This window comes from Rhinopithecus roxellana, chromosome 10 (genome assembly GCF_007565055.1).
Source record: "Rhinopithecus roxellana isolate Shanxi Qingling chromosome 10, ASM756505v1, whole genome shotgun sequence".
Classification (NCBI taxonomy): domain Eukaryota; kingdom Metazoa; phylum Chordata; class Mammalia; order Primates; family Cercopithecidae; genus Rhinopithecus; species Rhinopithecus roxellana.
In genome coordinates, this window is record NC_044558.1 from 63,121,010 (window position 1) to 63,136,531 (window position 15,522).

Here is a 15,522-nt window from a genome sequence, read left to right on the forward strand (position 1 = left end):
GTAACTGCATCCTTGTCTGCATAATTCACCTAGGTGTGAGTGTACAGAATACCCAGGTACAGAGAATCAGAAGGGCAGCAGGGGCATGGGCAATGCTGGTGATAGCTGGCCTAGATGAAGTGAAGAATATGATAGTAAGGTCTTATCTTCCAGGGAGAAGCTGTGACACAAGAAGCAAATGGGTGAAGCACCACTCCTTTGGAATGCTTCCCCATTTTCAGGTCACTAGAAGTAGTCTTGAGAGTCACTAGTTACCTAGGCAGGTTGCCCATCATCGAAGTCTTTATATACAGGAGAGGCTTTATGTCTAGTGGGCAGCTGGATCTGCTGGATCAGAGCCTGTACCACAAAGGTGCCTGCTACCCCTGATCTTTTGCCCTGGAGGTAGTTGTCCCACACTCTTACCTATCTTGAAATGCTAATCACCTTTCTTTGCAAAGCCTAGGGGTCAGGACATAGGGGTAAAGGGTACAGCCTAGGTGACTCACACTCTTGCTACACCCCAGTGCAGGATCAAGTGGCTTTCTTATGTCAGGAGCTGATCCTCTATGGGCCCCACACACACAGCCTGCCTCATTATAGTACAGGCAGAGCTGCTTATACTGATAGGCAAGATGTTGGAAAAAACAACAGCTGCTTCCCTGCCAGGTATGAGACAAGAAAGAAATATATTCCATTTTTCTTAAGGACTAGAGCACAGAATCTCCATGTACAACTGCACTTAGAACAAGAAGCAGAATACCCTGGAGGGAGTCCCTGTGAATTTCTTGGGCTGGCAGAAGCAGAAAGACATCAGGCCAGGGTTTTTTTATGTTTGGGTACCAGTAGCTCTGTGCTCATCTCTGCTGTTTGATGACATGAGTTCCTCACCATTTCACTGGTGCCCTAGAGTGATGCATTGCCTAGAGGTAAGAAATGGAGCAAGGCAGTGGCATTCATCTCATCAGAGCAGATAACTACCCTTGTACCTCTCCAATCCATCCCCCACCCAGGAGCCAGAAACATGTTTTAAAAAGCAACATGATCCTATCATTCTTCAGTGATTTCCCAGAGCTCAGAAGTGTCAATAAGACCTAGAAGGCACTGCACAATCTGGCTCTTACACCATCTGTACAGTTCACTCTCCCGCTATTCCTCCCATCATCAAGTCACATTGGCCCATTCTACTCTTTCCCGTTTCATAGTCTATTGTCCCCTTTTCTGGAAAGCTCTTCTCTCTTTACCTAGCTGATGCATACTCATCCCTCAGGCCTTCCTGAGAAACATTTTTCTGACTTCTCAGGCCATATTACATCCCCTGTTTTATCCTCTGATTACATGGTATGATTTTCTTTCATTGCACTAGCACCATTCTAGTTAAATAACCATGTGTGTGATTGTGTGATTACTGTCTTACTCCCATAAGACTATAAACTTCATGAGAGCAGACAACGTACCTGTTTTATTTACTACTTTATTCCCAGTGCCAACTACAGTACCTGACATAGTATGTGCTCAACAAATTCTCTTGGAAGGAAGTCAAAGGAGGAGGAAGAGTAGGAGGGAGGAAGGAAGGGAAGAGGAAAGGATGAGGAAGGAAGCAGGGAGTCAGGCAGAAGAGGAGGAATGGAGACCTTATTGGTGCTGGGAAAATACTGGATTTCCTTTCTCCAGTAGGAAAGCTGAAAGGGTTAAGAGTGGCCACTTACCTGAGCCGCACAGACCCCAGGGTTTAAAGGCAGAAGTTGAACATCAGAATTTTGTCCATGAGACAATGCTGAGTTCAAACCACAGAAGCAGGTCCAAATGAGTCATCAGAGCAAAGGCAGTCTAAGGTGAGTATTAGGTACATCAGAGGAAAAGGAGAATCAAAAAAGCAGGAAAGATGAGGGCAAATAAGAATCTGTACAAAGTCAATAAGCAATAGGAAAAAGCTATCAGCTGGGTTTATTTCTTGCTGCTTTCTATGCAGGGGCAAAGGAAGTCTGATTAAAGGGATGTAGACCACAAACAGTTGCAAAAGGAAGAAAAGAAAAAAAGAAAAGAAAAAAGGAAAGAAAAGAAGAAGGAAGGAAGGAAGGGAGAGAGGAAGGAAGGAAAAGCAAAGCTGGCTCTGAGCAGTCAGCTGGTTCTTCCCTTCTCTACATATCTATGACTTATTTTGAACCAATTCAAAATTTTGAACCAAAGTTATTAAGTTCTTAACTTACACATTGCTCCATATTATCTCCTCTCCTTAATCATAAGATCCTAGGAAACAGGGAAAGTGTCTAGTTCATTTTCTCATTTCCTGGAGAGTCTAGTCCAATGATTTCAAATGTGAGTGCTCAAAAATATGGCTAAATACTGATATATATTTCATAAGCTCTAGGAATTGCTACTTTAATGAAATTATTAACTTTCCGAGGAAAACCTTTTAGTCCTGAGTTCCTTCTGAAAATATAAGAGAGTTGAGCTAAATAATCGCTAAGGTATTTCCAAACTGTACGCTACTGGGGCAATGGCAAGGATATGTCTTATAAGTATGTTTTATAACCTATCATTTCTAGTATATTATTAGGCAAATAGTGGGAACTCGATAAAGATTTGCAGTGAGGCCAGGCGCGGTGGCTCAAGCCTGTAATCCTAGCACTTTGGGAGGCCGAGACGGGCGGATCACGAGGTCGGGAGCTCAAGACCATCCTGGCTAACACGGTGAAACCCCATCTCTACTAAAAAATACAAAAAACTAGCCAGGCGAGGTGGCGGGCGTCTGTGGTCCCAGCTACTCGGGAGGCTGAGGCAGGAGAATGGCGTAAACCCGGGAGGCAGAGCTTGCAATGAGCTGAGATCCGGCCACAGCACTCCAGCCCGGGTGACAGAGCGAGACTCCGTCTCAAAAAAAAAAAAAAAAAAAAAAAAAGATTTGCAGTGAATTGACTCCAATATAGATGTAATTAAGTTGAGACGAAACATACAGATGTGTTTCTGAAGCTTCGTATAAATTGCTTGTGAATTGAACATTATTTAAAACATACATGAGAAATCTATTATTAAACGGTTTCCTAAGATGAAAATTTTTTACAATATTTGGAATCATTTTGTAAAATAGTAACTCATTTAGTCGATTTTTTTAAGTTTCACATATTTATATATCAAGGATGCTGACAATACGATAAACCAGATTAGTAGTTTACAGTTATGAGCCAACTGATTTAATATTGACCAAATTAAGTTATTCTTCATAGAGAGAAACGTCCGTTTCCCTACAGTTTCCCAGATGATCCATCCTCAACTCTCTCCCTTTTTCCTTTCCCTCCCCGTCTTTCTCTTTCTCTCTCTCTCTCTCTCTGTTTCACACACACACAGACTTTCCCCCTTGGGTCTTAACTTGTATTTCAGCTTTACTTTAGTAGCTCTACCCTGATTTATAACACTATGCATACAACTTTCACTTTCCCATATTCCTTTGCACATTTCTTGCTGTTTACCCACATGCCTCACCAGTTTTGAAAACAGGTATGCTTCTCACGGTGTCTGGATCATCCAAAGTATCTAGACTCTTCAAGGTGTCTGTCTTTGTTGGTGGCTTTGGTATGAGCATGCTGGAAGTAGAAGCTTCCCCAGCTGAGAAACAATAGCTTTAGGTCACCCTCAAGGTGGGATTCAGGGAAGGGAGTGTTTCTTACTCCCTTTCATTTTTCCTATGACTCTGAGCTGTTCAGGGCTTTCTTTCCAAAAATCCAGTGAGAAATTAGAGAAGCGATGACTGTTCTCAACAACTTTCTTACCTCAAAAAGATTCCATTTCCTTGACATACATGGGGGAAAAACAGAACATATAACTAGATACTTTGAGGTGGGGTGGATGAGAAGGCCATTTTTCCTTAAGGCTTGATTTACTTGATAGTTTTGAAGTGTCAGTTATAATGACAATAAAGATTCCCACAGATGAGCCCAGACTGGTCAAAGTAATTCACATAACAACACAGAAATCAATGACCAACTCATGGGGTAAATTTTGTTCCCCCCTCAACTCTCAAGTCCTCCTTATCTGCCTGGCGACTATCACAACAAACCAGGTCAAAATCTTACCTGGAAAACACATGACTCAGTGATCAATATTTTATCAAAGTGAGAATGTGATAAACTAGTCAGTTGACCCCTCAAATCCGTATTTACACTAGAAAGCTTCACATCCTGTATTGAGACTTCTTGTGAGAGAACTCATTCTCTGTCACTGGAGTATGATCAGGAAACAATGGTACCTGTTCTCTGAGGAGTCCTGACTAACTGGCGAGATTGAATCACACACATGAAAAATTTCAGATGAAACTCGTCTTTACGCATGGCTGCCTCCTAGAAATAGAGACAGAGTTTAATCCAAACGAACAGAGCTGTGGAATAAGATGTCAATGACTGACATAGACCAGTTACGCTCATTACTACTAGGCCTTAGGACTTGACAATATAAAAGTATCAGCATATGAGGCAACACAAATAATCTACTTTGATGTATTTGACAGGGCAGGATCCCCTGAACTCAGTAAGCTTCTGAGAGTATCAGAAAGGCTGGGGGCCTCCACAAACTACCCTTCTTCAAGTCTGAGCTCAGACTGTGCCTGTGGCTGTGATCTGAGCGTAAAGGACCTACTAAGGGGGCATTTCTCTAAGACTTCTACAGGGCCTGGGTCCAGAGGCCTACCAAGCTGAGGTGCTTGACAAACAGCCTGAATGAACAAACATATTTCTTCCCATTATTTTCTTTTAGAAAGTATGGCAGATTCCAAGTTAATCAATGTGTCCCAGGAACAACAAAGCCCTTCAGAGGTCAGAGGTGATTCCTGGGTCCTTCTCTATCTCTACCCAGAAAAGCAGATCTCTAGTGGGCTCCCAAAAGCTTTCCTCACAGCTCTGCCTGTCTTTCAAATTCCTCCAGAGTTCTCGAAGTTTCGACATCTTGCCAGCGTCTAGCCTAATCCGTCCTCAAGATGCTTTTTTCTTTTTTTTTTTTTTTTGTTTGCTGAATGGTCAATCAAGCATGAGGTGGTGCAGAGTATAGGACTGCAAGTTAAGAAACTTGTTTCCTAGTCTTAGATGGGCCGTGCACTTAAAACCCTTGGGAAATCCCTTCACTTCTCTGAACCTGGTAACATTAAAATATCTCCAATAACCTTTACAAGCACTAACGTTCTGTGATTCTCAATAAAACACAAGATAGCCTGAGATCGATTTAGATCTCAGGTCCCCATCTGTCGGGGGAAGCCACAGGTTTCCGCAGATTTAGGACCACAGCGAAAAGCTGCCATGGAAACTGGAACCCAAGCAAAACTCGCCGTGCGGAACCAGAAGGCGGCGAGTGAGGGAGCTGAGGGAACAGAGAAAAGCATAGGACGAAGGGCTCACTAACAGTATTCCGAGTACGAGAAAGCGAAAACGCCCAGACTGAAAAGGGTACTGAGAAATTACAACAAGTCTTAAACGCTCCCTTGGCTTCTCGGGCCTCGCCACACCGCGCAGGCGTCCCACTGGTCCTTAACTCTGTTCTTTGACCTCCTGCCCCAGCCCCCTCCTCTGCAGCCACCTAGCGGCTCTTCCGGTGCTGTGAAGGCGGTTCCGGTTCGCGGCGGTTCCCGGGTTTTGCGTTCCGCGCCCGGCCGGAAACTCCTTCGCATGGCAGCCGGTTCCGGTTCGGTGAGTGGCGGCGGGAAGCTGGGGGAGGGGTGAGGATGGAGGGAGCCTGGTCCAGGAGACTGTGTCGGACCCGATGCGCCGGCCCGGGTTGGACTGGGCGGAAGCGGGGAGCACTGTGGGGCCGGCGCCTTTTCCTCTGCCCCGCCCCCTGGGACCACCTCCCCTCCCCCCTGCTGTCCGGTGGCCGCGCTGTGGCCGCCGGTGGCCGTTAGGCTACCTGAGGCCGTTCCTTCTGGTCTCTCTCTCCTGGGCCGCGGAGAGGCCGTCTCCCTGCCGTTACAGCAGGCCCCATCCCAGCGCCCAGCGGTTCTTGGGAAAAGGCTGGTTGCGATTCCGGGGCTTTCCCGCCAGAGCAGGGTCTTCTCTAGGGAGAGCTGTTTTCACCGGGAAGCTTGGCTTTCTGTGGTACCGGCTTCATCTCCCGCCTTCCTTGAGACCCCAGTGATATTTCTCGACTACTTCTGCGTCTCACGTAAACATTTCTCCAACTCTCTTACTCTGTGGTATCTCCCTGAGATGTGATATCGCTAGTGCCACCACCAGAAAGAAACGTCTGGACCCTCCTGCTCAGGTTATGAAAATCCCCTTAACTGCCACAATTTGCTTACCTGGCTCATCGCCTCCTGGTAATTCCCTTGAACCGTCTCTTTCTTGGTGTACCCTAACGTGATCTCTGGATCGTTTCTCTTTCCTTGAGCTTGGTGATTTCTGTTTATCGGTGCCTGTGCAGTATTTCCACTATCTGGTTGGCAATAACTTGCTCCTTTATCACTTTCAAGTCAGCCTTGTTAAAGTCATTTTACTTCGTATTTGGTACACTTACTATATTTGGAGTGGTGGTGATTCTTGTAATATTCATATAAAGCCTTTTATCTACTACCAACTATTTGACTGAGGGTCTTTGTTATAACTGGTTATTCTGGATGGATTAGATCACATCATCTCCTAAATCTTTATTCTTCATAAAAATAATTTGTGTTAAGGACTCATGTTGAAATACAGATTGCCCTGACTTTGAAATTACAGTTACAATGCAACTTTAAGCATCTCTTTAAGCATGATCCCTTAACCTACTTCCAGTTTACACCTCCCCCCGCCCAACCACCCTTTATTTTTCCTCTCTAGTCCCTTTTAGGAAGGCTTTTTCATTTTTAACTGACTTCAATTAATTATCCCAACTGCAAAGATGGTCTTCATATCACTCATCTAATGAGTTGTCTAGAGGGAGTGGATGGATACAAAAACAGGTTCTACTACTTCTGCCTAAGGGAATGCAGTTTTTGACTGTTGCTTTGGAACTCTGTCCTTTTCTTCCCAACTTCTACATCTTCTATCAGTTGTACCAGCTCTACTGTCTTGCTGTACCTGTTTATGGATCTGGCTTTCCCTACTAGACAGTGAGCTGCCCAGTGGCATGGACCCTTTCTTAATGCACATAGTTGGTGCCCGGTAAATGAATGTGTATGAAAGAATTTGAATACTTAGGGTTTACGGCGTTAGAGTATTAAGGTGTTTAAGGTGTTAGAGTCTGATTGGGAGAGATTACATATAAAAATAGAGGGGAAGAAACCTCAAACACATGACGATATAATACACACTATTGTACACATAATTGTTTTTCAGAACTTGGAAAAGGGCGATTTCACGTGATTGCTTTCACACCCTTCTTATAAATTGTTCTAACCACATCTTGGTCCTGGATAAAGCTAACATTGCGTGTCTCTCTCTCTCTCTTTCTCTCTCTCTATATCTATATATAGATATATATAGGTTAGGTGAAGTTATCTCTATCTGTCTATATATTTTGAGACGTAGTCTCGCTCTGTCGCCCAGGCTGGAGGGCAGTGGCGTGATCTCGTATGCCAAGAAAACTTTTAAGCAGCCTTCCTTTGTGTGACTTTCATTATTGTGACCACAAAGAATGCCTATATAGATATATATAGATCTATATATATATAGAGAGAGAGAGAGAGACATAGAGATACAGATATAGATACAGATTTTTTTTTTTCTTAGACGGAGTCTTGCTCTGTCACCCAGGCTGGAGTGCAATGGCGTGATCTCGGCTCACTGCAACCTCTGCCTCCCGGGTTCAAGCAATTCTCCTGCCTCAGCCTCCCGAGTAGCTGGGATTATAGGCACCTGCCACCACACCTGGCTAATTTTTGTATTTTTGGTAGAGACAGGATTTCAACATGTTGGCCAGGCCGATCTCGAACTGCTGAACTTGTGATCCGCCCACCTCGGCCTCCCAAAGTGTTGGGATTACAGACGTGAGCCACCACGCCCGTCCTCAATATATATTTTCTAGTGACTTCCTTACAGCCCTAAACATTGTCTTTTTCCCCTCTTTGCGTATGTGTAAGGTTATCAATGTTTCACCACAGTTGTGAAGACTGTGATCTTTTTTGTTCTTTCAGATTTCCCATTGCCTTGTGTTCCGCTACTAACCTGACTTCATCTGAATATTTGTAATGGCTTATGTTCTTTCAGTAAATTACATGACCAGTGTATACTAGGAAATGAATTATTAGAATCATTTTTTAAAAAAGAAAACATTTTTATAGTTGCATGAATTTGGTGGCATCAAGGTTCCAGATCCAGCATTTTCATGGAGAATCTTGGGGTGAAATATTCCTTCTCCCAATGTAACTGCAAGTGGCTAAAAGAATGTACCGTAAGCACACTGAAGAAGCTGGATATATTTGTATTAAAATATAAATGTGGGGTTTTAATTATTTAAAATTATAAATCAGTGTGGATTCCCCAGGGTTAGTGAGGGATTACTTTTAAATTGCCAGTGCATATGAATCTTTGAGGGTGTGTTAAAGGATTTGAAGTTGTATGATGTTTGAAATGTGCCTTTGCCCTGGAATCAGGATACATGGATTCTTGTCTTCTTTTTGCCCCATCTGTGTGATTTCAGGCAAGTCATTTAACCTCTCTGGATATAATCGGATAAAATTCTTTGAATTTCTAGCTTCCTTTTCTTTTCATATCTATCTCAACAAAATGCAAGGAAATTAACGTGGGATTATTCTTTTGGGCACCAAGGCTTTAAGTTGGCATTCTTCTTCATAATAATTTTAAAAAGGCTAGTAATGACAGTTATGAAGCAACTTTAAAATGTCAAAAAAATGTTGCTAATGTATTGGTTGATAAGATTTTTTTCCCCCTTAATCTGGAACCAAAGGGAGTCTACTCTATTAAAGAAGAAAGAAGGGGAAAAAATAACCTGAAGAATTTTTAGATAAAGAAGTCTTTTAAGTTGAGCATTTGGAAATACATTTGAAGCCTAAATCTAAGGCTTAAATTCTTTAGGGATCCTTCCTGGCAATACTAGGTAATCAGATAATTACTCTGCTTAGTCTGTAGCTCTGCCAAGAAAACTTTTTTTTTTTTTTTTTGAGACGGAGTCTTAGCTGTGTCGCCCAGGCTGGAGGGCAGTGGCGTGGTCGCATATGCCAAGAAAACTTTAAGTAGCCTTCTTTTGTGTGACTTTCATTATTGTGACCACAAAGAATGCCTATTATCATCATCCAGCCTCATGAATACATTGAAGCCCTGGTATTGCTATGTGGTTGATGAAGTGCTTAATATTTTTAAAAATATGGTTATAAGATTATAAATATATATGGGTGTGACTATTACCATCCCTAGTAGCCTCCTCCTCTTGGAAATCTGCGAAGATCGTATGTGCCGAGGATATGTTTATTAACCTAGTTCCAAGCAGTTTGGTTGTGTTTTTTTTTGTTTTTGTTTTTTTTGAGACAGCGCCTTGCTCTGTTGCAGTGGCGTGATATCGGCTTACTGCAACCTCTGCTTGCTGGGTTCAAGCAGTTCTCCTGTCTCAGCCTCCCGAGTAGCTGGGACTACAGGCACGCACCACCACACCTGGCTAATTGTTGTATTTTTAGTAGAGATGAGTTTTCACCATGTTGGCCAGGCTGGCCTCCAACTCCTGACCTCAAGTGATCCGCCCTCCTCGGCCTCCCAAAGTGCTGGGATTACAGGCGTGAGCCACCGTACCCCGCCAGCAGTTTGGTTTTTAACATCTTTATTTTATGGAAAAAGTGGATATATCAAAGGAGACAGTAATTTTTGTATAGGCAAAGGGGCTTTGGTTTGTAGCAGTTTGATTGATGATGTTGGGGGAAGTACTTTGTACTCCTCCAGAGTAGTCCTTGATTGTCGTTAGAGTATCAGGCTGCTGAGTAAGAGATGAAAGAAAAGTCTTAATAGGACCATCACAAAGTCTGTCACTTGTTTGTGAAGTGATTTAGCATGAGGTAATAGAACAATGAGTTGGGAAGAATTTCTAGGTTATAATTTCGGTGTAGTTGCTGACATTATGACTTTATGCAAACCACTCAGTCTCTTAAGGGTTGGCGCTCCCAGCTTGTTTCTTGCTTTAATATTCTGTGATTCTGTGGGTAGTCTGTAATTGCTGTTTAATGTAGCGCAGGTTGCAGAAATGTTTGGAAGTACCTCAAGCTAGTTTTAGTTTTTACCCTTTTCCCATCAAGTCAACTCTTTACCACCTTAGATTTTTCTCCACTAAGAACACAAATAAATGTCACTTCTAGTGGCTGCACCTTCTAAAATTAAGTGAAGTAGGCGTTTCAGTATGTAATTTTTCTGTTTTGTGTCTTCTTTTGTAGGACTTTGTATCTTTGCTAAAGTCAGTGATGTGAAAAGACTTGAAATGGGTAAGACTAACTAGTTGTTGAATGCTTTTAGCTACTCTCATTGGTTAAGCTGGAGTGAAAGAATGGGTTTTCCTAACATTTTCAGTATTTGTATCTTTGTGCTTAATAATAATTTTAAGAGAAATCTTAATCCTAATTATGTAATACTATATGCCAAACATAATTATTATTATCATTATTTTTTGAAACGTAGTCTTGCTCTGTCACCCAGGCTGGAGTGCAGTGGCACCATCTCTGCTCACTACAGCCTGTGTCTCCTGGGTTTTAGCAATTCTCCTGCCTTAGCCTTCCAAGTAGCTGGGATTACAGGCATGTGCCACCATGTCCAGCTAATTTTCGTGTTTTTAATAGACACAGGGTTTCGCCATGTTGGCTAGGCTGGTCTCAAACTCCTGACCTCAGGTGATCCGCCCACCTTGGCTTCCCAAAGTGCTGGGATTACAAGCATGAGCCACCGCGCCCGGCCCACATAATTATCTTTTGGTTAGAACATTGTTTATGTACTCATTTAGGAGTATTATCTCATTTATTGTATTGTGTACTAGACCCTGTTCTAAGTATTTAAAATATATTAGTTCGTTTACTCCTAACCATCTTACAAGGGTACCTAATAGTACCTACCAAGTAGGTTACTATTATTATCCCTATTATATCACAAGGAAACTGAGACACAGAAATTAAGAAGCTTGCCTAGAGTCGTGTGCTATAACTGGCAGAGCCAGGATTTAAACCTAGGCACTCTGGTTCTAGAGTTTTCTAGAGTTCTTGTTCTTTTTTTTATTTTATTTTGAGACAGAGTCTCACTCTGTCACCCAGGCTAGAGTGTAGTGGTATGATCTCAACTCACTGCAACCTCTGCCTCCTGGGTTCAAGCAGTCCCTGTCTCAGCCTCCCAAGTAGCTGGGATTACAATCATGCGTGTGCCACCATATCCGGCTAATTTTTGTATTTTAGTAGAGACGGGATTTTACCATGTTGGCCAGTCTGGTCTTGAACTCCTGACCTCACATGATCTGCCTGCCTTGGCCTCCCACAGTGCTGAGATTACAGGAGTGAGCCACCGTGCCCAGCCAAGAGTTCTTGTTCCTTAGTACTATGTTGTACTGACTTCTAAATGACAATTTGATTAATGTAAATATTTTATTTCATTTAGCTAGTGTTACTGAGAATTGTGATTAGGACATTTTTCACTATTTCATTTATAGTACTTTATGTCTGTTAAGGCGATCAATATAAGATCAGGACTAGTAGCTAATTTAGAAATAAGTTGAAAAATCTATACACTTAGATTTTATAACATCCCTATGTTCCTTTTACATTCACATTAGCTTTCTCTCTATTCTGTGTTTTCCTTTTCCTTAGTCTGCCTTCTCCTTCCCTGTTCATTTGTTTCCATTTTCTCTCATTGCTGATACCAGTGTAAGTCATTGAATTCTGTTACCTTTATTGCTTCTATTCTAGCTCTTCTGTAGTAATAAAGTTATCAAAAATGGTTCAAAAGTAAAATTCTGCCCTAATATTATAGTTATTGAGCTGATACCTGTTAAGAGCAATATGAATAAAACTATGCTTTTAAAAAATTTCAAGCAGATGATGATGATGATGATGATGATGATGATGATGATGATGATGATTGGAGACAGAGTCTCACTCCCTTGCCTAAACTGGAGTGCAGTGGTGTTATCTTGGCTCACTCCATCCTCCGCCTCCCAGGTTCAAGCGATTCTCATGCTTCAGCCTCCCAAGTAGCTAGGATTACAGGCATGTGCCACTATGCCTGGTGTATTTTTAGTAGAGATGGGGTTTTGCCAGTGTTAGCCAGGCTGCTCTCAAACTCCTGGCCTCAAGTAAGTGATCCACCCACCTCAGCCTCCCAAAGTGCTGGTATTATAGGTGTGAGCCACCACACCTGGCAGGTGGATTACGTCTTAAAGCACTTTTTTGTGTTAAAACAGGAAATGAACCAATGTTAACAGTGTTTGTTACTGAATGGTGAATTTTTTGCCCCAATCTTTTATATTTAAATTTTTTTCTGTAGTTAAAATGTTTAAAAAGTTTATTTTGGGAGCATTTTTGTTTTTTGTTTGTGTTTTTCTTTGTTGTTCTCTGAGACAGGGTCTCACTCTGTCGCCCAGGCTGGAGTGCAGTGACTCTGTCATGGCTCACTGCAGCCTTGACCTCCCCACGCTCGGAGGATCCTCCCAGCTCAGCCTCCTGAGTAGCGGGGACTACAGGCATGCACCACCACGTCTGGCTAATGTTTTGTTTTGTTTTTTTTTTTAATAAAGACGAGATTTTGCCATATTGCCCAGGCTGGTCTCGAACTCCTGGGCTCAAGCCATCCATCTGCCTCAGCCTCCCAAAGTGCTAGTATTACAGGTGTGAGCCACCTTGCCTGGTCTTGTTGTTTTTAAAGCTTTAAATTAAACTGTTTTTATATGTGTACAAGTTTTGAATTGTTTTGGAATTAACTGAGACCATCTACCAATGAGCCAATTTCTGCACATGGACCTCTTTTGACAATGATAATATGAGATTTTTGCCTTTTGTTAGCTATGAAAGAGGCATTTTATTTTATTGCAGAGTTGTTCTTCAAGTTCTTTTTTTGTCTTTTTTTGTTATTATTGTTAGACACAGGGTCTCTCTCTGTCACCCAGGCTGGAGTACAGTGGTGTGATGATGGCTCACTGTAAATTTGAACTCATGGGCTCAAGGCAGTCTTCCTGCCTCAGCTTCCCAAGTAGTTGAGGCTACAGACACATGCCACATTGGCTGGCTAACTTTTTTTTTTTTTTTTTTTGAGATGGAGTTTTGCTGTTGTTGCCCAGGCTGGAGTGCAATGGCGCGATCTTGGCCCACTGCAACCTCTGCCTCCCAGGGTCAAGCAATACTCCTGCCTCCACCTTCTGAGTAGCAGGTACCCGCCACCATGCCTGGCTGATTTTTGTATTTTTAGTAGAGACGGGGTTTCACCATGTTGTCCAGGCTGGTCTCGAACTCCTGACCTCGTGATCCACCCGCCTCGACCTCCCAAAGTGCTGGAATTACAGGTGTGAACCACTGCACCTGGCCTGCTGGCTCATTTTTTAATTTTTTGTAGAGACAGGGTCTTGCTGTGTTCCCTAGATAGGACTTGAACTTCTGGCCTCAAAAAAATCCTCCTGCCTCAGCCTCTCTAAGTGGTGGGATTACAGGCTTGAGGCACTATGCCTGGGTGGGAATTGTTTTTATTAGGTGAAAAGATTGGTTCATAGGAAAAACATTGTTGAAGAATTACGTGATTTGAACTAATCCAGACTCTCTCCCTAGATGATATTGCTGATAGGATGAGGATGGATGCTGGAGAAGTGACTTTAGTGAACCACAACTCCTTATTCAAAACCCACCTCCTGCCACAAACAGGTTTTCCAGAGGACCAGCTTTCGCTTTCTGACCAGCAGGTTAGGAGGAATTTTCTTCCTTTAATTAACTAATTATTTGGGCTCCTCATACGTTTTCATCTTATGTAGTTTAAATACCACACTCAAAAATACAAGCATGGATATAAACTTTTTAGAATCAGTAATTTTAGTGTTTAGAATTCTGCTCTATATATTAAAATTAAGACAAGGAAGTTAAGACAAAATAGGCTATGTATGAGTTCTTTGAGAACAGTACCTTTTAGAAAACTCATTGTTCTTTGAATTTTAAAATTACTTATATGCAGATCGGTGTTCTTTTAAACTAGCGCTTAAAATTGCTGAGCATTAAATGGGGGAGAAATGTGAAAATACAGAGCAGCTCTGAGATGTCTGTGCTTGGTTTTCAGGGTCTGGTTCAGGACCAACAGCATCAACATTACTTGGGAGCCTGATAGAAATACAGACTCTCAGGCTTTACCTCCTGTCACTGAATCAGAATTTATATTTTAAAAACATCCTCATTTGATTTATATGCACATGAAAGTGTGGGGAGCACTATTAATAAAGCAGTCTTTTTCAATGGGAAAGCCATTAGTAATTTGGATGAGATCGTTCTTTGATGTGTGAATCTTTCCTAATAGGATATTTAGCATCCGTGAGCCCTAGGCACTAAATACCTGTAGCATCCACCTCCCCCCATAATCATTTTAATAGTTAATGTATGTCCACACATTTCCAGATATGTACCCAGGGTACAGCACCACCTCTGATTAAGAACTATCTCTGTAAAGTTATCAAAAGAACCAAAACCAGATTGATTTTTCTCAGCCTTTTTAATATGTTATAACTGGCCTTCAGACAGGATGTACTAAATACATATTTACCTTTTAGTGAACATTCTTTGAATTAAGTTGTATAATAGATATTTTGCCTGTTTTTTTCCTTGAAGCCTGAATTATTTCATTAGATTGTCTATGTGTTTTCCTTTCTTATTAGTATGTAGTACTAATATGTATAACATGTAAATATAATTATATTGAGTTCTGAAATAGTCTTAGTTCTGCTATAGTCTTTATTTATTTAGAGACAGGGTCTCTCCATGTTGTCCATTGCTAGTGTTAAACTCCTGAGCTCAAGTGATCCTTCTGCCTCGGCTTTGCAAAGTGCTGAGATTATAGGCATGAGCCACTGTACCCGGCTTATAGTCTTGTTTATTTATTTTTCCTAATATATGCTTTTATTTTATTGTTAAAAAACGTGACATGGCCAGGCATGGTGGCTCACGCCTGTAATCCCAGCACTTTGGGAGGCCAAGGTGGGTGGATCACCTGAGGTCAGGAGTTCAAGACCAGCCTGGCCAACATGGTGAAACCCTGTCTCTACTAAAAATACAAAAATTAGCCAGGTGTGATGGCACGTAATCCCAGCTGTAATCCCAGCTACTCAGGAGTCTGAGGTAGGAGAATCACTTGAACTCAGGAGGCAGAGGTTGCAATGAGTGGAGATCGTGTTAGTGCACTCCAGCCTGGGCAACAAGAGTGAGACTTTGTCTCAAAAAAAAAAAAAAAATGTGACTTAAGAAAAATCTTCTGCTTTGTTTAGATTTTATCTTCCAGGCAAGGACATTTGGACCGATCTTTTACATGTTCCACAAGAAGTGCAGCTTATAATCCAAGCTATTATTCAGGTATGACACATTACTTGGAGTCAAGGGACTGTATACCTTTTGGATTTCTTTATAGCATATCGTTTATGTTTATC

General features: G+C 42.0%; 2 protein-coding genes across 5 annotated transcripts in view; one reads left to right on the plus strand and one right to left on the minus strand.

Annotated features, from left to right (window-relative positions):
* The window catches only part of PFKM (phosphofructokinase, muscle), a 46,795-nt gene extending 40,263 nt beyond the window's left edge, over window positions 1-6,532 (minus strand). Inside the window, exon 1 of the mRNA XM_030939622.1 lies at window positions 6,260-6,532. The gene's annotated coding sequence lies outside the window, so the exon portion shown is untranslated. The remainder of the gene's footprint in view (window positions 1-6,259) is intronic.
* The window catches only part of SENP1 (SUMO specific peptidase 1), a 65,904-nt gene continuing 55,752 nt past the window's right edge, over window positions 5,371-15,522 (plus strand). Inside the window, exons 1-4 of one of the 4 annotated variants that reach the window (XM_010354156.2) lie at window positions 5,371-5,651; window positions 10,313-10,360; window positions 13,670-13,800; window positions 15,364-15,448. In XM_010354156.2, coding sequence (XP_010352458.1) covers window positions 10,357-10,360; window positions 13,670-13,800; window positions 15,364-15,448 — 220 coding nt within the window. In that variant the 5' untranslated portion in view covers window positions 5,371-5,651; window positions 10,313-10,356. Of the gene's footprint in view, window positions 5,652-5,691; window positions 6,278-10,312; window positions 10,361-13,669; window positions 13,801-15,363; window positions 15,449-15,522 lie in introns of those variants that run through there. The other 3 variants (XM_030939624.1, XM_030939625.1, XM_030939626.1) reach the window with 3 other exon arrangements.